Source organism: Egretta garzetta, unplaced genomic scaffold, assembly GCF_000687185.1.
Source record: "Egretta garzetta isolate BGI_Z169 unplaced genomic scaffold, ASM68718v1 scaffold448, whole genome shotgun sequence".
NCBI classification, from domain to species: domain Eukaryota; kingdom Metazoa; phylum Chordata; class Aves; order Pelecaniformes; family Ardeidae; genus Egretta; species Egretta garzetta.
In genome coordinates, this window is record NW_009260497.1 from 137,397 (window position 1) to 159,457 (window position 22,061).

The following is a 22,061-nucleotide window of genomic DNA, read 5'->3' on the forward strand; positions in this document are numbered from 1 at the left end:
AATAAGCTCTTCTAAATACCAGAGAATATTTACTTTAATCACAACTGTTATAGCTGATCTCATTTTCTTATATAAGTTGTGGAATATGCTTTTATTATGTGATATTTCACATTTTCATTTACAGAGTGGAGACTCACACAGGGACTTAATAGTTATGGCTGAATTTTACTTCCTGCTGTAATTGATGCTTTAGAGCCATCGATTTCATATCTGAAAATCCAAGGCATGCAGTAGAAGTATTGCTGCTTCTAATTTTCCTCATGTGAAATATTTGTAGCTTACTCACGTTAAAGAAGCATCTCCAAATGTTTCAGAAGTTAGGCAAAAAGCATTCAACAAGTCTTCATGGTGGCCTTTCACAGGGCAAAGAAAACAAGCGATTCTGTTCCATGTGGACTATGTTTAGTACCTATTCAGGACTACAGCACCCCTGGTCAAAGGTCTGTCATGTTCCTGAGCTTTCCTGTAGGGTGCTAACACAGGCAGGACTCAAGAATTATCACCTTTTATTGTAGCTTCTCCTGCAACAATCATTGCTTCACTTTAAAGAATTGATTTTTTCTAGAAGCTACTCTTCGATAATGTTGCTTTAGAACATAGCAGTTACTTATAAACGTTTTATTGTTGTTGATGCTTTCAGAGGGAGATGAAGAAGATGAAGCTAACAAAATAGAAGCTTTACATAAGAGAAGAAACCTTTTGGCTGCCTTTAGCAAGCTGATAATTTATGACATTGTGGACATGCACGCGGCAGCCGATATCTTCAAACACTATATGAAGGTACAGCTGTGTGTATTCTCCTCTTCTTAACTGAACACAGATTGTAGTGCCAGGGCCCCTCTTCCTCTCTCTTCCAGTGCAGTAGTTAAAGGTTGAACACTTTTGAAAGCCTTTCCAACCTTATTTGATTTCTTGTAATAGTTTTTCCTTTCTAAATTACACTTGCCACTGAGAAGCATAGGCTCTGAACTTCCTCTCCTATGTAGCAGGAGTGCCTTGTTAAAGGCAGCACCCCAAGCTGGTCCTACAAGGTGCCAAATATTTCCAGAGAGGCTCCTCTCTACAGAGAATTTCTTATCCTGCTCCTCAAATTCATTCCTAGAATCCACAATAAGTTACCTGTTCAATGTCATATTCGACTGGGAGTCTCCCAGTCTTGGCGCTTCCCATAAGGAAGCAGGTTTTTGTGTGAGAAAAGATTGTTTTAAACAGGAAAGCAGTAAAAAAAGCTCTATATGGTACTGTCATAAGTGGGTATGTGTTAACTGAATGTCTTGCCAACAGACGCTGCTTCCATACAGTATTTAGGCTCAATGAAATTAAGAAAGACTTGCTGCTCAGCTACCACTGCACCCTATACTTGCGAGTTTACCTGCCAGAAAACAGGCACATTAGCAGTCCTGACACTGCCAAGGAACACAAAGCCCCTCAGATTATACCAGATTTCCAGGTATACCTCACCTGTCTCTCTGTAAGGGATTAGCCAGCACAAAGATGACAATCAGGGACGAAAACCTCGAGTGGGGAGCAGGTCCTTTACTGTAGTGAATGTTTGAGATATCGATGTGAAATATAAAGGATTTAACTTTAAATCCTCCTTCTCCTGTTCGTTAGGAGCACACAGTACGATAAAATCCCCAGTGCACACTCTAGCCATCAGCCAGGTCACTGCTCAGGGTTAGTCTTACTTTGGGATTTTTTTCCAGAGCAGGAGTTTCAAACTGAAGCTGTCACAGTCCAGGTTAGTTTCCTACTCTGCTGCTCTAGGTTGGTCTTCTCTCCCCACACCCTTCCTTCTCCTAAAATCAGGGGAGAGTGAGAGAGACTGAATTTAAATTGGAATACAAAGATCTCTGTGCCAAAGAAGGCAAGAGAAATATTTAAGAGGGACTGAAAATAAGTGGTTGCAAATTCAGAAATTTGCATTTGCATTGCAGAAATTAATCGGGCTGAAAGAAAACCGGTTGGAGAAAAAAATTTTATATTCTCAGCCTGGAAGTTTTAATGATTATACAGGCTTTTCTACACAAATGGTCAGTACCACAGGCTGTGGTTTTCAGCAACTGTTCTTCTAACATAAAAGAAAATCAGCACTTTATACTGACTGATTCCTTACTCAGCTTTCTGGCTTCAGTGAATTCCTTTCTTGGTCATCCAACTCACCTTGCATTGTACATGGAGCTTCACACCTCTGTGCTAGTGCCTGTTCACACCGCCTTGTTGAAGGCTGTGTTGGTTGAATGTAATATTGTTTCTTAGAACTTGCAGCCATGGTTCACTTTCATCCAATATTTAGTTTGGGGTAGGAAATACTCTTGTTTGTTTTTCAACATATTTGTTACAAAAAGATAACAAACACAGAAGTTCCTTATCTCATCACTGGGTGCAGGCTAGCAATCAGTTTAAATGTTGAAACATTGCCTCCCACTCACACAACAAATCTGGATTTGAGGCTAGGTTTTTTGGCAACTGCTGCCTTTTCACAACAAGAATTACAAGTAATCTTTCTGTCAGGAAAACCGTAAGAAATTGTGTAAGCGGTTCGATTTAAAGAGTGTTTTTTCCACATTTTTCCTAGTACTACAATGACTATGGAGATATCATTAAGGAAACCCTGAGCAAAACAAGGCAAATTGATAAAATCCAGTGTGCAAAGACGCTCATTCTCAGTTTGCAGCAGGTAAGAATATTGATTTCTGTTAGAAATGCCTCACTGCAAAAAATACTGGACAGGATTTTCTTGGGTGCACTTTACAACGAAGCAGAAGTACTATGGTTCTGTTAAGAGGTTGTCTTCCTCCTCAGTTCAGGCTGTCACCGTTCATTCGTCTCTAATCTCTGTTCTCCTTAAGCCCACACTGGTGATATTGTGGTCAGATTAAAATGGAAGAAAGGGAGAGAAGAGCCCTGAAGGCAGTTTGGTCCAAGCTGGTTCATGTCATTTGTTTACTGATACCTAGTGAACAAGAAGAATTAGGATGAGATTTTCTTCTTGTAATTAGCTGGAAGTAATGCATCTTCTTTACATGTTTTCTAAATACTGATTAATTTTTCAAAATTTAAGCTAATTAGTTTAAGTCTTCCAATATTGTTAAACATGTTTTTTTCCCTGAAGAATTTGCTTTGTGTCAACCATAAATTATTGGCTTGATGATGAAATCCATCCTTGTTCTGCCAAGAGCATGAAGTGGGTGCTTCACTAAGTACCATTTAGGCCCTTGAAGTACCAGCAATATCCAGTACAGAGAGAAATTACTTCTATAAATTTGTGTTTTCAGATCAGGTGGGCGTCCCCAGATTCATTCCCAAGTACTTACGGTTTTCCTGTAGCAATCAGGAAGCTGAGAGGTATCTGAAAACTTGAGAAAAACAGATGTACTTCCAAAAGAATGAGCGAGTGCCAAAGTAGGTCGTCTTTAAAACTTGGAGAGAGGAAGAAGCCAGGTGCCATAGATCAGTCAGCCCAATATAATTTAATGGAAAAAAAAATAATTAGACAAGCTGTTTGCAAGTGCCTAAGTGATAGGTAACAGCCAGTATGAATTTGTCAAGGAGAAATCATCTCAAATTAAGCTGCTTTCATTAATTATATGGTAATAGAGCTTGTGGATATCAGAGAAACAGTAGATTTAATGCAACTTGATTTAATATTGTCACTGACAGTGTCTCCCTTGATATTCTCATTAGCAAGTTAGGAAAATGTGGTCTAAATGGCAATACTAGAAGATATAGAACTGACTGGAATACTACCAAGCAGTTCATTATTGTACTGATGGGACGTTACAAGCAGGCTTTGAGGGCATTTACCCAGTAATGCTGTTCAGATATTCACTAAGTCTTGAATAATGGAATAGCAATTTTGCTTCCTAAATTCAAAGAAGATGCTGATCTGATGGGTGATGTAGGTATTTTAGAAAACATACCTAAAACAACGTAAGAATGCAGAACCATCTTGATGAGTTGGGAGAATAAGAGATGCAGGTCAATGAAGGTAAGTGCAAAATTCTGTTCAAGAGTTATCGTCTGCACAAGTACAAGCTGAGGTACAACTGGCAAACAGCAGTTATACAGAAGAAAGTCTGGGAACTGAAGTGGATTGGAAGTTGAATATAAGAGAACTCTGTTACGTCTCTGTGAAAAAAGTCGCTCTCATGTCCACTCCTAGCCGAAACTGCTTAAGAACAAGTCTTTCTCAAGAAAAGTGTTTTCTAGCTCATGGATTTTAACAGTTGAATTCTTTCTCTAGCTGTTTAATGAGCTTGTTCAGGAGCAAGGTCCCAATTTGGACAGGACATCTGCCCATGTTAGTGGAATTAAGGAACTGGCCCGTCGATTTGCCCTCACTTTTGGCTTGGATCAGATCAAGACAAGAGAGGCTGTGGCCACGCTACACAAGTGAGTGGTGGTAAATAAACTAGATTTTTATATTATTTCAGATGAAAGCTTTTGCTCAGCATGCCTTTTCTAAAGGTACGTAATCTTAATGGGCCCTGGAATAATGATATATTTTTCCTAGTTTATGCAGGAAAATGGTGGGGGGTGTACATGTATGTAAGGAAGAAAAACTAGGTGCTACCTAATTATTTGCTGGCATTTATTGGAATGACCGCATTTATCTCGGGTAAAGCCACTGGTATTACACATATTTGTGGGGACTCTATCTAACAACTGTAGATAGTTCTTTGTAGCACACCACTGAGGATTCTGTAGGCACCAAGGGCTTTTATAAAAAGATATTCCAGTATTTTTTTGGAAATCTTTTTTTTTTAAAATGGATTGAAGCTTTTTATGTAACTGCTGCATAGGAAAGTGTAGAAAGGTGCCGCTAAATTTAAATGATGACTTTCCCATGCCATAAAAAGGCTAAAATATTAAAGTTTGCTATCTCAGAGACTAAGTCATTAAGACTGAAATTAGCAAAACATGATCAAAGTGCTACCAGATGTTTTCCTGTGCCAAGCACAAGAGAAGTCAAGACATGCGTGCGCCCTTATTGGATAATGTGGAAGTAAATTGTTTTCTTTAGCCTCAAATGATAAAGCAAAGATAAGGCAGAGATGCATGCATTAATGTACTGGTAAGTAAATTCTCTTCTCTGACCCTGGATGCAAAAGTTATATCTTGTTATATCTTACATATTATTATTATTGCAAGCTTCTGCTTCATGCAGAAACAAGAGCGAGCCAATGGGCTATTCCTGTGAAGGCAGTGGCTTTCAGCACCTGCCAAATGTCTTAGGTTGTGGTAAGTTCCTTCTTGCCACACGACTGGCAATACGTTGTCTTTGCAATTGAATCCTCACAAATTGAGGGAACATTTGATTCCCCTTTGTCCAAAAGTAGCTGTTTGCTAGTAATTGGGGAAAAAAGTAAGTTATGATGGGATATAAAGAATTTCATCACAGTTTAGATTTTGGGCAGCATTTAGAAGTGATGGATGACTTTTTTTTTTTAATTTTGTTATGTCTGAAAATGTTAATGTTTCTTTACTGTAGAGATGGCATAGAGTTTGCCTTCAAATATCAGAATCAAAAAGGACAAGATTATCCACCTCCTAACCTTGCTTTCCTTGAAGTGCTTAGTGAATTTTCTTCTAAACTCTTGCGACAGGACAAAAAGACTGTGTAAGTAATGCTCCATTTTCTTCTGCGGGTTTTTCGGGGCTCTGTTAATCCCTGTAGTGTATGTTTAAGCTCTCTACTTTGAGGCTTTCATAGTCTAACAGGGGCTATACAAATGTCCCAGTGAGACATTTCACATACATAGTTATTCATCATTTTATATTTTAAAGTAATAAAAATAAATGAGAAAAGGAGAATCAGATCCACTGATGAGGTGAGCTTGAGACCTCACGAAAGAATGTTCCTTAAAATTTCCCATGGGGCACTGCAAATAAAAAACAAATCTTTTTTTTTAGGCTAGAAGAAAAAAGAAATTAAATGTTAGCAGTGCAGGAAATTTACAGGCCTGTAAACACTGCATTAACATCTGTTTCTGTGATACATTTACATAAAATGTAAACATATATTTGTTGTTTATGTTAATATATTGAGTTAAACTGGGAAACAAAGGTTTGTCAAGGCTTCTGTTACTGGTGCAATAGGATAAAGAGGCTGAGAGGATCCTGTTGTTGGTTAGGACAAAACAGGATGGTAGAGACCTGGGAGGCTAAAACAAGCAGCCTGAATTTGTTACAGCGGGTAATTACTGCAGATGAAATACTGGAAATAAAATAAATCAGAGGTATTGTTGATAAGAACTGAATAAAGAGCAAGAAAGACTGTTTTATGAGCAACATTTGAACACTGTCGAGAGGGGCTGTGGATATCAACAGAATTGGCAGAGAGAAAATTGCATTAGTAAGGGCAAGTTCATAATAAAGACATGTTGCCAGCATCACTGCGGAGATAATGCTCTACTTTTCTAATAAATTGTGGAGCAAATATCCAGGGTTTGGCCACAGCGCAGAAGTAGTACGGGAAAAAGGAAGAGGACTCCAGTCAGAAGTCAGCCAAGCACTACATGCCCAGTGTAGAACTGAATACTTTAAATAACTTCATGACCATTTAAAAAATGCAATTGCCAAATCTTCTGATTTATGAGTATAAATACCATTCTATTCAATTTTCTGACCACAGTGAGTGTAAGTCATATGTATCTGCTATAACTGCCTCAGCTGACTTTTTCTGTCAAACTTTTCTGCAGTTTTTCTGTGAAGACCTTTGTTTTAAAGGACTTTTCTATTAGGATTAACAATTATGAATATTACAGTTTTATCCGTGTTATAAGAAATGCATCTTGGTTAACTTTGTATAATTTTTTACATACACACACTTGAACCAATTTAACTTTTTATTGTATCAATAATTAGTCAATTCAGTAAACACAGTAGAAGAAATAGTTAAATGAGCCTGAGAATTGGATGATCCAGTTGGGCTAGCTTGGCACTCAGTTTCTGAAACCACTCTTCATTGTTATATCCTTGAATCTTGTCAACCTCTGTCCTCTTCTTCAGGATAATAGGATTTTATTACTATCTTCCTAGCTGAAACGCAGGTTCTCCTGCATCTTTTAGTTCAAGTCTCATTAGCCCAATTCCTGTTTAATTCAGTGAAACTTATCCTTCCTGTGATCATCCCTTCCACAAGTTTCTCCAGTGTCTAAAATTTAAATGTACATAATTCTGTACAACTTATGTGACAGCTTAATTTGACCTGATCCTTTGCATGAAATTCAGTACTTCAGGAGGTCTTGTTCTTTAGCCTTCCATGTTGCCATTTAAATTTTTTTCTCAAAGGTTCTCCTTCTCCACTCACTGGTGCCCACATACACAACCACAGTCTTCTTTCTCAGGACTGTAAAGATTGCTGTGATGGAATCCATTTCTCCTGGGTTCAGTTGTCTCTGTTGTAGTCACCTGAGCTATTTACTTCAGCCAAAGTTGAAGATCAGCGAAAAGCAATAGGCTCTTTAGGACATGTTTTATCTGATCTGTGCTAAATTACTGCTTTAAGATGAGTTCAGACCTGCCCTGGATTCTGTTGGCTGTGGTGACTGTGAAAAGAGTCAAGGTAACTTGCTGATAAGTCAAGATTTCTTTTGGAGATACCTGCATTCCTTCTCTTGAGAGATCTGTCATGCTTGCACCCATCAGGCAGTGGCTGCATCGCCCATAGTGCTTCACTGGCATGACATACTGGGCTATGCTCTGGAGAGTTGATTTGCCCTTCTCTCTAGCGTGACTCCTCCAATCCACAGGGACCTCTCCCCCTCCCTCCAAAGGGGTTGCCTGTGAACAGGAAGGTACATGACCACCATCTGGTGGAGAAGTCCTGTGTACAGGATCATTTACCACCCTCCCTGGCTTGATCTCCTCCTGCCAAGCCCCTGAACTCAGCAGTGGGCTGTTAGTCTGGAGGCAGAAGTGCTCTAGAATAACCCTGAAAGTCTCATGAGCATGTATCTCCCTATCTCCCAGAAGTCCTCCAGCTTGGCTTCCCAACCCAAAACAATGAATTCTTTACTTGATATGTCTGCATATGTCATCTGCCCTTGGTGCAAAACACCATTCTTGTCACAGTTTAGGAAACACTGCTCTTCTGTGGGGCTTCTACTTCCCTTCTGCTTTACTGCTGGCTTTTTTATTTGGAGGGAGAAAAGGGAGATGCTTCCAATTTGGGAATGGGGCAGCAACATTGGTTTAATTTAGTTTTCCTATCCTGTTTATTTATTCAGCTTCTTATGAGTAACCTCCAGAATCAGTGATAGCCATTTATGGATTTATTCAAAGCTATAGATTTAAGATAAACTATACATTTGAGGCACCAGGCTCTGACACTTAGCAGAAAAAGGTAACACAGTTACAAACACACAAGGCCAATACAGGCAGGGAAATCCTGAGGAATTCATCTGACACAGTCTAGAGGTGAATTGCCCTGTGGGGGCATTTATTTCTCTCAAATAGAGATGTTAGCTTAGACCAGACAACTGACTATTGGGTGTCTGAAGTCAGATGAAGCGGAGCCTCAGCATGGTGTTCTTACTTGTAGAAATTCAGTTTCTATCCTCGCTGAAGCTGGCAAGAAGTGCAAGTATGAAGTTCCTCTAAAATACTGAGCAAAAGTTGTCTGAAGTTTGGCGTCTAATCAGTAAAGAACCCCCAAGTGGTGTAGTTTTTCCTTCTTCACTATTTGGGCATAAACTTGTGCACTCTAGTTTTATAAATATAAATTGGATGCAAGGAAAGATCTTGCTTTTCATTACTATTCCGCAGATAAATTCTCTAAGGTCATGAAGCACTCAAGTGTTGTACTGTTTGATACTGTGAAAGGAAGAGAGAATAAACCAAGAATTTCCCATTCAATACAAGGTTTGGATGTCACTCGGTATACACATGAAAAGGGGAAGGAAGAAGCAGTCACAATACTGAATAAAACAGTAGGCAGAAAAAACCTGCTGTTTCTTGAGCAAAGTCATTCTTTTCACTGAATCAAAACAAAATCCCATTAAAAATTGGATGTAATTGTTACCCGGGCATATGCAGTGTGGCTCCTTGTCCTGTTCTGATACCTAGGCCACGTAAGAAGTTTGAGCCTGCCATGAGCTAATAGAGGAAAAGAGAGATTGAGAGTTCATTTGCATGCAGAATTTGGGGGTCTGACTCCACTGATGACAACCTGGCAATGTGGTATTAAACGAAATGATTGAAGGGTGCACTCTACTGTATTTGCAGGAAGGGTAGAGGTAATGTTGAAGAATCCTGAGGTTCCTTGCCTAAATTCTGCTTGAAATTCATTAGAATCACTTTGATGTGGATTTGCATATTCATTTTAAGGACAACTTCTAATACCATAGTTAAATAATCAGTGGGAAAAGAAAACCACTACAATGCCCTCCAGACCATGTACAGGAGGGAGGTTATTTGGTTCCCCTCCTAAGTTAACAAGCGTGCATTGGACTTCTCCATGGCCATGGAACAGATCTTCCATTTTTTTATTGAAAAATAACTGCTTACACTTGAGGAAACCATTTTCCTTGTTCCAGGATGCAGAAGGATGTCCCGCATCCTCACAACAGTGGTTCTAATCCAGCCTGTCTGTCGACACAGTAGCAATATAGAGAGGTGGCTTCCTTGCTGTGCAAGACAGAAAAGGAATTCAAGCAGAGTGTGCTGTGAATGATCGCAGGCAAATGTGAGAGCAAGAGGTTGGGGAGAGAATGTTGTGTGTTGTTTATCTGTGAGTAATCTACACATGACTGACTGTGTCACTCTGTTTTGAGGGAATGATATTTATGCTTACTCAGTCAGAGATACAATGCCCTATCAGCATGTGTTGTTAAATTAAAATAAGGAAACACCATGTGGGATTTGTGTTAAGCTCTCAACAACGCAAACAGGGCTAAAGAGGAAACAGTAAGCTGCACCTTTGTACTCATTGTCTTTTCAGTCACTCCTACTTAGAGAAGTTTCTGACAGAACAGATGATGGAAAGAAGAGAAGACGTATGGCTTCCACTCATTTCCTATAGAAACTCACTAGTTACGGGTGGTGAAGATGACAGAATGTCTGTTAACAGTGGAAGCAGCAGCAGCAAAGCCTCTTCAGTGAGGAACAAGAAGGGACGACCACCGCTCCACAAAAAGAGAGTAGAAGGTTCGTATGGTTTCAGGTTGCCTGGTAGAGGCATTTCTCATTTGTTGCATACATTACAGCCTTCCTTCTTAGGAACCCTTATGGTTTATCAATTAATGCTGAAATATGTGATATGTTCTGTATGTAGTAAAACCAAGACATCTGTTCTGCAAATTCCTGTCATGCTCAAACACTTCTGTATGAGAAATACCATCGCAAGTCCCTGTTCTTGTCTGTCATCACTGAGGTGTGATGACAGATCACAAGAAGCTGTTCTTGAAGTTGGAAACAGGAGGTGTTTGTGGAGTTATCTGCTCTACACCTTTCTTGGTCATGGACTTCCGGTTTTCTGCCTATGCTTCAGTCTGGAGTCGTTGTTAATTCAGGGAGTGTCAGAGCAAACCCAAGGCAGAAATTCCAATACAGATCTATATTTTTCCAGGACCACTGGAGAACACTAAGATGACACCTTTTTTTGTTTAAAATGGTATTGATATCCAGGGTCTGTATTTACTTGTTCTGTGACTTCAGGCATGTTTATCAGGAATTTGGCTATGATAGCCAGTTTCTTACAAGATTGCATCTGTTCCTGCTTAATCTGTGTGATGTAGTGTGTACTTCTGTGAATATAAATTTACTGTTTCACTACCGAGTAGGTGTAAGTGGGGTCTTCAAACTTCAGGGATTTTTCCAAGGTCAGTATGTATGATAGTAACTCCTCAGTGAGGAACCTAATGCCAATTTGCCTGAATATACAGCAGTTTCCCAAAATATTCTTCAAAAGTTTGTCCATAGGCACTCCTACAATCAGGTCCATTCTCCACTTATGTTGAGCAGTATGTGCACCAAGTTCTTAAATTTCTTACAGCTGACCTAGAGTTTAGGTAGATAAAAGTACTGCTTCATTTCTTCAGACACTTTTGCTTCCTTCAGAATGCCATGTTTTTCACAGAATTCAACTGCCAAGGTTTTCTTCTTTCCTCTTGTTAATATTTTCATTCTATTTTATTGTACTCTACCAATTTTTTTTCCCCCCCCCGGGAAGTGTAGTAACAACTTTGCTTCCCTGTAAGGCAAGTCTCAGTCTTACAGTGTAGTGTTTGTGGCATTGCTTGCCTCGTGCTTTTTTGTGTCCTCTTTTTTCAATGATCAGTAGAAGGGAGAATTGAACTGCAACACTTTACATCTGAATATCCCCTTTCTTTGCAGCAGCTGTGGTCCTGAATTTTCCACAAACATCACTGACTTAAAAATGATGTAAGCCAAATACAAGGTTACTCAGCTATTTGTCTGGTCCCTGAAAGACCTGAATGTATAGCAGTTTGCACCAGGAGATACCTAGCAGTAATAGAGACTCACTTAGGTCTGACAGGAGAGGGCACGAGGGTCTGTTCACATTCTACCAACACCATGTCATCAGAAGACTCCCAGGATTTATCTTACCTTAGGCAGAGTGGTCTAATGTCACTGTTCATTACAGGAACCCGGAATTCCCCCGTTAGTCATCTCTGGGTGGAAAAAGGACTGATGAACAACACCACTTCTCACGGAGTGCTCTTGTGGGTGGGGTATGGGCATGTCCTTTGAATACTGCAAATAGAGCTCTGGGTCACAGTGTGACGATCAAGGACATCCCATTTTGAAGAACACTGGTTAGCAAGTGATTCCACTCTCCTTTCTTCAGTGTGACACCTAATCGACCTTAAATTCCTAGATCACTACATAGACCTTCGTTACTTGTAGCAGGCTATGTAATGCAAGCACCAAAAGTCTTGGTTTAGACATGTATTGATACAGGACATTTGAGATCATACGTTAAAAAAACCAACCACAATAATATAAACAGTCGGAAGGACACCACATGCTTAATTTTTGGATGCTTCTTGATGTGCAGTAGGTGTTGCTGATTGTGTTATGCCCTAAATATACCTCTTTTGGAATCTTGGAAAAAGGAAAGCCAAGCAAACCTGGAGCCAGGTTGTCTGTATTTTTCATAGAATCATAGAATGTTTTTGGCTGGAAGGGACCCCTAGAGGTCATCTAGTCCAACGCCCCTGCAGGGAGCAGGGACACCTTTAACCAGATCAGGTTGCTCAGAGCCCTGTCCAACCTGGCCTTGAATGTTTCCAGGGATGGGGCCTCCACTACCTCTCTGGACAACCTGTTCCAGTGTTTCACCACCCTTACTGTAAAGAATTTCTTCCTTATATCTAGTCTAAACCTACCCTGTTTTAGTTTAAAACCATTACCCCTTGTCCTGTCACAAGGAAGACATAGATTTCTGTCTTATCTTGTATGTACCAATAATGAGCTCATGAAATAATCAGGGAGTTAATCCTCTGAAATAAGTACTTACTGTTCACTCATCTGTGTAACTTGAGCTATGAAGATCCAGCCTTAACAAACAGCGGGGTGCCTACAAATTAATTGACGGTGTATACATAATATGTACGCAGGTCTTTATCATTTTTTCATCTTTATATATTGTTATAACTCTTCCAAACGTCCTAGCTTTACTCTTAATCTGTCAGTACAGTTACAAATGTGCACCTCTCTTTAAATCCTGCTAAGGTTTTTTTTTTCTTTAAATTCTCTAAAGGAACTAAAACAAGGGCAGGGTCACTGCATAAACCATCAAAGGACCATAACTAGTCCCTATGGTTCCTTTCTCACCTAGATCCAGTGTACACTGGGATCAGCAGGCTGTCCAGGTTGGAGAACATTCCCTGTTGTTACTGAAATTAAATCTCCTCTGTGACATTTCTTCATAATGCCTTAAGGAAATCAGACATAAATAATGTTAACGATTTTTTTTTAAATCCTATAAAAGGTTCAAAGGTGAATTCAAGAATGCCCAAAGGGGAACAAAGGCGTAGGAAAAATTAAAAGATCCATTGAGATCCCCATCTACTTTCTCACCACACATTTCTTCCTGTTAGTAAAACTGTGATCGTGTCTTCTCCTCTCGTCATCTCCCCTCTTTCACTTGTTCCAGCAACTTAATGGTTTTTTTCTACATCTCTTGCCTACACACGTGTCTGCTCTATCACGTTCTCCTCAAGTCCCCCTCTTCCTTCCCCTCTGGTTTGCTCCCTTCACAGCATGAGCACAGCATCCCACTTGTACCTTCAGTCACCTTCCCATTGCCGTTCCTCCCATCTGCTCTGCATACACTGTCTGAAATCACTATTTAGAGTTCACACCAGCCAAGACCACTTCCTGTATTTAAAATGTCCCCTCTGTACTCCACTGAAATGGTTCTTACTGAAGTTTCTAAACGTCTATGCTGACCAGATTTGGGGTTTTATCCTCCACCCTTATCTTAGTGTTTAACTGTAGCTTGGTTGCTGTATGCATATGAGATTAACAGTCTTATATTTAGATTGTAAACTCAGTAATGGGGAATGATCTCTGACAATTTAGGTAGTGCTGCAATACAATGTGTTTGCAATGTGGGTTTTTTGTTTGCTTGGTAAATGTTTTGACTTGAAATTGTTACTGCAGGGAATGGCTGGTACTAATCCTTCCTTAAAAGGGCACAAAATAAAATTAGAGCTGAAAATTTTATCACTTTGAGTATTTATCCAGTTGATCTCTTAAAGGCACACTTGTTAAAAAAGACACTAAACTCTTAAAATTTGGAGAAGGTGCTGCAACTAAAATTAACTGTATCGAAGGGTGTCAGTAGATGGAAGGCGCTTGTTACTAACGCAAGGTGTTCATTCAGTGAGTTGTCTGAACGAATCCTGAAGGCAATAACTACACTGCATATAATGAGAACTGTGTCAGTCATTTCAAATGTTCTTTTTCTAGATGAGAGCCTAGAAGGCTCATGGCTGAACAGGACTGAAAACATACATACTCCGGGGACACTGCAAGCGCCACAGCTCACCTCAACTGTCTTGAGAGAGAACACTAGACAAATGGGAGAGCAGATCCAGGAGCACGAGTCGGAGCAGGGATCTGAACAAGATTTTTTACACAAGTACGTGTTGGAATTTCGCTTTCAAATACCATGAGCCAGGCAAAGGAGTTGCATATTATTTACACGAGTAATCTGTGGCTGTGCAGCATTTATTTGCAAAACCAACTGGAAATGTCTTGGCTATAGCTCAGCAATACTTTGATTATTTTCAGTTCCCAAGAAAAATGTGATGAAGTCATGGTAGAAATTCTTTATGTTAAAATTATCTCATAGTATAACCATACAATTAGGGTTAAATCTTCCTAGTGTTTGTGGCCCAAGGCTGGATTGAACTGTTCCTCTCTTTTCTTTCCCTCTGCCCTGTGTCATAGTACAGTTAAGATTCTCCAGACATCCAGATCTCTTGTAAATTAACTCTTCAATCCAATTCTAGCTGCTGAGCTGGTAATTCCTGTTCCTGGGGTAACTGCCTGCAGGCAATTGTATTTCGCCCTGAATTATATATACTTTTTGTCACTTAACTCCCATTTTATCCCCTCCATTTAGAGGGGAAAACATGTTTGTTATTATCATCAGTAGTTTATTTAAGAATAGAGAAGTCTGCAGAGAATGCCATTATGTGATATTTCTATTAATTTGAAGATACAGAATAACAGTATCTGGCTTGGAGGCTGTTTTACAACTTCTATAGCCAAATTTACTGATCTGATTTATCTGTATGAAAAAGTCCTATTATGCTGGCAGATGAATCAGGTTTCTACCAATGTAGTGTAGCATAAAATAGCCCAATTATGCCTCTTGGTTTTCCTCCAGCTTTTTTGTCAATCACGTATTCCTTGATACACATTCCCCAGCTTCCCAATTCTTCCTAAATATGCACTCACCCTGTTTGATCTGAAACTTTACCACTTCATCCTCTGTTCTTTAAGCACAGTATTTTCTAAATAGAAATAATTAATAATGGTCGTTTTGCCGGGGAAGATAGAATGTTCCCCAGTCTCAAATGACAAGGGTGTGTGTATGTATGTACGTTGTACATACAAGCTACTGAAGTTTGCCAATTTGTGACCATAAGAGCCTCTGTTCACCTCAGTCCCAGAGTTTCTTTTCACCTTAATCCCCCGGTATATGAGGTCTGTGTTGATGGCTCTTACTTGCCTTTCTGAGGTCAAGGATTTGCCTCCCAGTTGCCTGCCTCCCCACATGTTGCTATGACTTCTAGATTATAAGGAAAATGTTGTGGCTCTCAATTTCTCCTTAAAATTTTTCTACTCCGCAGTAAAAACAAAACAAAGAAAATGGATGAAGCAGAACTTTCCTCCTGACCTTTTCTGATGTCACCTATCACTAAGCTAAATCTCTCTCTGTGAACATTTAATTAGTTAAGGAAAGCGGGACAGCTTCCAGTCACTGTGTCTGACTCCCTCAAGCTGTGGGAGAACCTTCCCGTTTTCTTTTTTGGGGGGGGGGAAGTTGAATCAGGCTCTTAGTCCTAGGCTTGCACCTCTGTTTCTCCTACTTCAGATGGATGCTGTGAGCAGAGAACTGTTGAGCAAAAGCAGATAGCATCACCCTCCTCTCTGTTACTTTCCAAGAGTTGGATTCCACATAGAAGTTCACAGCGTGAACTGACAGTGGAGAATCCTTTCCTTTCAGCCTGGAGTGAGTTGCCACACACATCTCCTACAGTTCAGCTTAGGAGAGCTACAACATAAAATAAATACAGAGCAGTCAGTTGCTGAACTGTGACGGGGTTAATCATGTCCAGAAGAGTATTTTGTTCTAGGTTGTTTCCATGTGGGTTATCCCAGCTTATTCTGGCAATCTGACTAGGGTACAAGACTGCATAGTAAAGTAAAAACTGGTGTTGCTCTTGAAGAACTGCACTTAGTTTATTACTGCTTCCTTGTGCTGCAATACGCAAATCGTATCAATTGCATTGCTGGATTTAGAGGGTATTAAGGACAGCCTTTAAGGTATTTACATGTGGGTAAGTTACTGGGCGCTTAAGTTGATCAGGGTATATATTTTAAAGCAACTTGGTTCTCATGTTGTGTGACATTTTTGTTTCAAAATGTGTGTCAGTTATTAATCTGGATCTATTCTTGCTCATATTTTGCCTGATCTGAGAGAGTGAAGTAGGATTTAATAAAATAAATTTTAGAAGTGCTCCCACTTCAGGTGCACATCACACCAGTGAATGAGTAATGTTAGCTTTTATGTAGCTGTTTTTATTACAACAATTAATGGATTTTTTTCTGTGCACATACAGTGAGAGGAGACAAGTTGTAGAAGGGAGTCCAGAAGATGTGTACAATGATGGATGTGATTTAAAGATCTTAATCTGAAGTATGGCCAGGCACAAAACTTGAGGAGATAGATATTGTATAAAAATAACCAACTCAAAACTGTCAGTGTTCTCAGTCATAATGCTGCTTTATGTTTGTTAGTCCCCAGATGCAGATATCTTGGTTGGGCCAACAGAAGCTAGAAGATTTAAATCGGAAGGACAGGACAGGAATGAACTACATGAAAGGGAGAACTGGTGTAAGGCACGCAGTGTAAGTGTTCAGAGCGTCCTCATCTCCAGATCAGAACCATTTTAGATGACAATGCCACATTTTAAATGTTACCTTTTCTTGGTTGTTGCCAGTAATTTCTGTGACATTTTAACTCTCGTTAATCATGGCAGAGTATGAACTTTGAAATGTTGGAATGGACACCAGGCCATGACGCCCTCTAGCCCAGCATTCTGCCTCTAACCATGGCCGTAAGCAGGTGCCTAGTGAACAGGGCGGACAGACACACCACAATTCCCCAGTGTTCTCTCCCAGGCTTCAGCTGTTTCCATTTCAGGGGGTTTCCATGATTTGTCTGTTAAGTAGTTCCCCATGAACTCCTCCAAGGCATTGTCCAGTCTTCCGTGAACCTGTTTATGCTTTTTTCATCCACATCATCTTTTGTCAAGGCCTCCTGCTGAGCAGCTGATAGAGGGAACACCCGTGGGTGAACGCGGAAGCGTTCTGCTGTACACAGTGCTACGCGCCCTGGTGCCGATCCAACCGAGACTTTCAGCACCTCTTTAAGGATGGGGGCCAGAGCCTCTAGGGAGATCTAGTCCTTACAGTGTTAGAAACTGGTCCTGGACTCACTGCTGGATTTACCAGTGATCCTGGCAAACAGTGTAACTCCCTTCTGGAAAAGGGCAAGCAAACATGGTGAGGTTATTGCCCTTTTCTTGTTAGGGACAAATTTAATTACTGTTTATAATGATATTACACAGGACTTCCTGCTTTAGCCTCTGTAAGCGCTAGGTTTGTTTTTATGTAAGGTTTTCTTCCAGTTAATATTGCAGAAAGCACGCTGGCTTTATTCTCAGCCTAAGGTTTTATGTGAAGGCATTAAGGGATAGGATTTGTGCATTCTTTTTAATGATGAAGATCGTGGTTGGGAAATTCAAATGCCTGGAAATGACTTTTTTTTTCTACTCAACTAATCAGACGAGGTCTAATGGAGGATGACGCTGAGCCCATCTTTGAAGATGTAATGATGTCCTCACGAGGTCAGCTAGAGGATATGAACGAAGAATTTGAGGACACAATGGTCATTGATCTGGTCAGTAAATCTTACTAATATCAAGTTTAAAATGGATGAAAGATAATTTAAAAGGAACTTTAGAAGCGCAAACAAAAACTTCCGACATTTTGAGCCTGATTTCCTGTTGTCTGAACATTAAAGAGCAGAAATGATCCCAGTTCTCCCTAGAATCTACAACTGCAGATATGGGCCAAATTGATTTATTTCATAGAACAACAAGGAGCATTGCTGAGTGCTTTAACTCTCAAATATTCTTGATTCGGGCAGTAGCATGTGCCTGAAGCACTTGGGACTTGTCAGCTGGTGAGAATCAGGTTATGATTTGTAGCGTATCAGGTGCGGCAGTGCAGCCCTCTTAGATAAGCGCTAAAGAAGAGGCTGATCCGAATGCACCACTCAGTCAGACGGGGGCAGGAGTGCTGGGGGTGGGGGATAGAGGGGATGGGGTGAGCTCCATCTGACTGAGCATTACACTGAGCTGCCTGCTTGGCCTCAGGAAGTACAAATGGACTCTAAAATCCAGTAACGATGTTTGATTCTGGCTGTTAGTTGGTGTTATCAGGAGTTTGGAAACAGTATCGTCTAAAGGTATCCTAGGTGTTGTTGCCCTCCTTCTGCTATTGTCACAGCCATCGCTAGCTCCTTTGCTGGCATAGCCCTTTATGCAGCCACACTGTGGTCGAACCGATCCAGCCAAGTAGTTTCTCTTTTTTCTGTTTCCTGGTCAGTTTGATTTCTGGGAGGTGGGGTGGTAGGGGATCTTTAATCAAGGTCTGGGTGATTTACAGCCACGCACAGAGTCGTGCTGGCATGGCAGAAGGGAGAGCAGGCAGCAGTGGGTGGGCATGAGGCGATACCTTAGACTGGAATTGCTCCCAAACAGGTCATCTCGTCAGATGGGAACCTCGGGTCCTTTTGTGGTCACGTACTGACTGCAGGCAGGGTTTCCTTTGTAGAGGTTATAACTTTACTCAGCTCTCCACTGGGAATGAATGCTTTCCTTGTAAAATGGGAAAAAGGATCAGTTTGCATTATACACTTCACAGTTTTTATGCTTTCCTGTTTCTCCTTTCATATCCAAACAATAAGGCATAGCTTGCTTTAGGACTGGGCTATAATGTCTTGGAAAGGAAATTTAGGCAATAATTCAGTTGCTGCTGCTGAATACCCAGGTTATTGCTAGCATTCAAATGATTATCACGTAAGTAAAATCTCTCTTTTAGTGGTAAACCAAGGCGAGAAAATGATGGAATTGATCAAGCCAGTGAAACTCACGTTTACGCTTTTGTTCCTCAGGAAGGACAACCCAAAGGGTTTCATTTCAGAAATATTACAAAATCTTAAGTACCTTTTTGTTTTTCTAAATCCCTTTTCTGACCGCATCAGAGCTGAAGTTTCACCTTAAACTTAAAAGCATAAAGACAGACAGTTAAAAGACAAGTTTTATGCAACCTGGCCTACAGTCCTAATACAAGACCATCATTAAGTCAGCAAGAGCCTTGAGCAAGTCCTTAGCTGTGAGCACAGACTTAAAATTACTTCAAAATCCATCAGCTTTTACCCCATTCCTTAAATAAAAGGTGAATTTAAGAAGTACTCTCCTATGTCGGGGCCTACGTTTGTATCAAAGCTTTTACGCAAATCTGTGCAAAGCTGCTTTGTAAAGGGAGAGGCAACCATGTTGGTACCCATAAGCTGCAGAGCTGCACCAATCCTTTATACCCAGGTAACTGATGCCATGTTCTAAAATGTCTGACTCCTCTTTTTAGCCACCTTCAAGAAACCGGCGAGAGCGGGCTGAACTGAGGCCAGACTTCTTTGACTCTGCAGCTATCATTGAGGATGATTCAGTAAGGCTTTACTAGTGTTTGCTGTTTATTTGAGGTTCTTTTTTATTATCATCACACCTAATTAATTACTGTCTTCTACATCATTTTTCTAGGGATTTGGAATGCCTATGTTCTGAAGTTTGGTGAAGACATTTTACAAATTTGGAACTCTATTGTTTAGAGCTAGAGGCCTATATACTGTGATAGCTTGTATGAAAACCACATTTTTGATGTGATACGGTTTGATTTTTAATCAAATGATTGAGGTCAATCCCTTTTTGTAGTGACAGAAAGAAGAGGGACTTAATGACACAAAGGAATGTTGGCCAATCCAGTCACCTCAGAAGGGCTGACCTAAAAAATCATTTGTATCCCTGTTCTTGACTGTCCTAATACAGATTTTTTTTTTTTTTTCTGGATGAGGAGGAAGTTTTAAATTGTTAAGACAGCTGTCGAAATAAACACTGTTCTACATATGTTTTCTGAAAACAACATTGAGTGGAAACAGAACTTTTTAACTTTATTTTTCTGCTGTACAATTTAAAACAGTTTTAACATTTGCCTTTTTATGTTTTAAATGCTAGCCATTTTTATTAAACCTATGCCTATCAGCCATTGACTAGCAATGATGCTATAAGCAGGTCATTCTGGCTACAGAAAAGTGTTTTTGAACACACTGGATTTGATTAACATTATGGTACGCTTATATCCTCTCACAGGCATTGAGAAGAACACTCGCATAGAAGAGGTTAGAATTCTAATGACGTGCATCTCTGCCAAAAAATTTCAGATTCTGATATGATAAACCCAGATTTTATACTCTTGAGAAGATTTATTTTTATTTATAATGGGACATAAAGTAAGAGATGTCCATGAAGCCACTTTTCCAACAGATGCTGTGTAACATTCATTTTATATAGCACATGGGGACACAAAAACAGTAAATTTTCTATTGGTACTTGCTCTGTGCATTTTTAGCAACTTATACCAGCAAATAAAGTATTCTCAGTAAAACACACAAATGGTTCTCAAGTAATCACTTTGCTGTTTTTACTACCTACTTCAAGCCCTGCCAACCCGAGGTACATAAACAGCAACTTTCCTATTAAAAAAAAAAAAATAATTCAAGGGTGGGGGAAAGGAATCACTTTAGCATACTAAAAGCAATTTTAACTGTACCATAAAAAAAGTCTACTTTCCATGCCGTAAATACCCTTTTGCGCTATTTTTGTAAATTAATTTTGCCAGTTAGAAGTACTGTATGTGCTGCATAGAAATTTGTGCTTAGATGGTGAAGTTCTTAAGCTTACAATGGAATACAGCTACATTTTCAGTGTTAACTGTGCATATTGAGAGTAATTCTTGGGAAAAAAAAAATATCATTTTTCAAAAAAGTTAAAAACATCAAAAAAAACCAAAAAACCCAAAACATTCTCAGCTAATTCATTGTAATGAGATTTTTCAATGTCTTTGATAATTTGGAATTTCATTATACTTCGATTTTATGACTCTGCCTAGTAGCTGCTACTTAGTTAAAACTGGCCTGATGTCAGAGGCGCTGGCCATCCACAACTTGCACTGACTCTGCTCTCTCTGAGGATCAGCCCCAAAGCGTTAACCTTCCTTTCTGCATTCTAACATTAGCACTTGAGATACAAAGCAGATTGACCCACTTGGAGCACAGCAGTTTTAGAGGTGCTTTTTTTAGCAACTGCGAAATAACCATGGAGCTTTTTTCTGTTACGAGCTTACTGAAAAACAAAACAACGTTCATGCCCAGCGCTTACTTGCTGGGAGGGAAAAGAATCTAATTTTAAAAACAAACCAGCATTTCACTCGGCTGAGGTTTGTTTCTTACAACACGTGCAGTTCTCAGACATGGTTGCCAAAAATGTTTGACTGGGTAATTCAGCCATTCCTCAGCTGTCGGCTGGGTAACGTATAAAACCCGAGAAGTAGCTGGAACTTTATAAAATAACGTTACCTCCCTTCTCTTCTGTCCATCCAAAAGCAATAGGGGTGGGCAGGAATGGCTGCATTCAGTTGTCACCACAATAATTCTGTGAGCATAGTAGCATAATAAATGCTGCCCGGTTTGAGTCATAGTCTCAGACGAACCTTGTGCTTCACAGTCCTCTGTGTGGAAAACGGATTCCTAATTTAACATTGTAGAATACTGTATAACAAACATTTACTATCACGGTACCTGCAATGGGTTTCCAGTTCAGTTTGCAGTCAATAGGTTTTTGTATTATGAGTGTCTCCTTGATTGGTTTTGCTAGTAATTCTGTAAATTGTACATTTACAATATGAGGTTTTTTTTTTTCCTTTTGTACAATTTAAAACTGATGCTTCACCTTTCATTTAATAAACTATTCAAAATCATGAGTATGATGAGCACCCTCTTCACTATAACTTTCTTTTAAATGCTCGTTTGGACCATCACATCTTGTCATCCCATTTATTAGTAGCCAAAGGTAATACTGATGGATAGTTCTCCCATAGCCCAGGCTCCACAACCAGATTCTGTACAGCTACTGTACCCACTCAGCCTCAGTGCAAAGGAAAAACCTGTTTCC

General features: G+C 39.8%; 1 protein-coding gene across 1 annotated transcript in view; it reads left to right on the forward strand.

The window, feature by feature from the left end:
* The window catches only part of STAG1 (stromal antigen 1), a 74,827-nt gene extending 52,780 nt beyond the window's left edge, over positions 1–22,047 (forward strand). Inside the window, exons 17-26 of the mRNA XM_009644462.2 lie at positions 641–780; positions 2,579–2,680; positions 4,247–4,395; positions 5,495–5,623; positions 9,947–10,152; positions 13,945–14,116; positions 16,507–16,617; positions 17,557–17,671; positions 19,423–19,503; positions 19,596–22,047. Coding sequence (XP_009642757.1) covers positions 641–780; positions 2,579–2,680; positions 4,247–4,395; positions 5,495–5,623; positions 9,947–10,152; positions 13,945–14,116; positions 16,507–16,617; positions 17,557–17,671; positions 19,423–19,503; positions 19,596–19,619 — 1,229 coding nt within the window. The 3' untranslated portion in view covers positions 19,620–22,047. The remainder of the gene's footprint in view (positions 1–640; positions 781–2,578; positions 2,681–4,246; positions 4,396–5,494; positions 5,624–9,946; positions 10,153–13,944; positions 14,117–16,506; positions 16,618–17,556; positions 17,672–19,422; positions 19,504–19,595) is intronic.
* Positions 22,048–22,061: the final 14 nt, after the last annotated feature.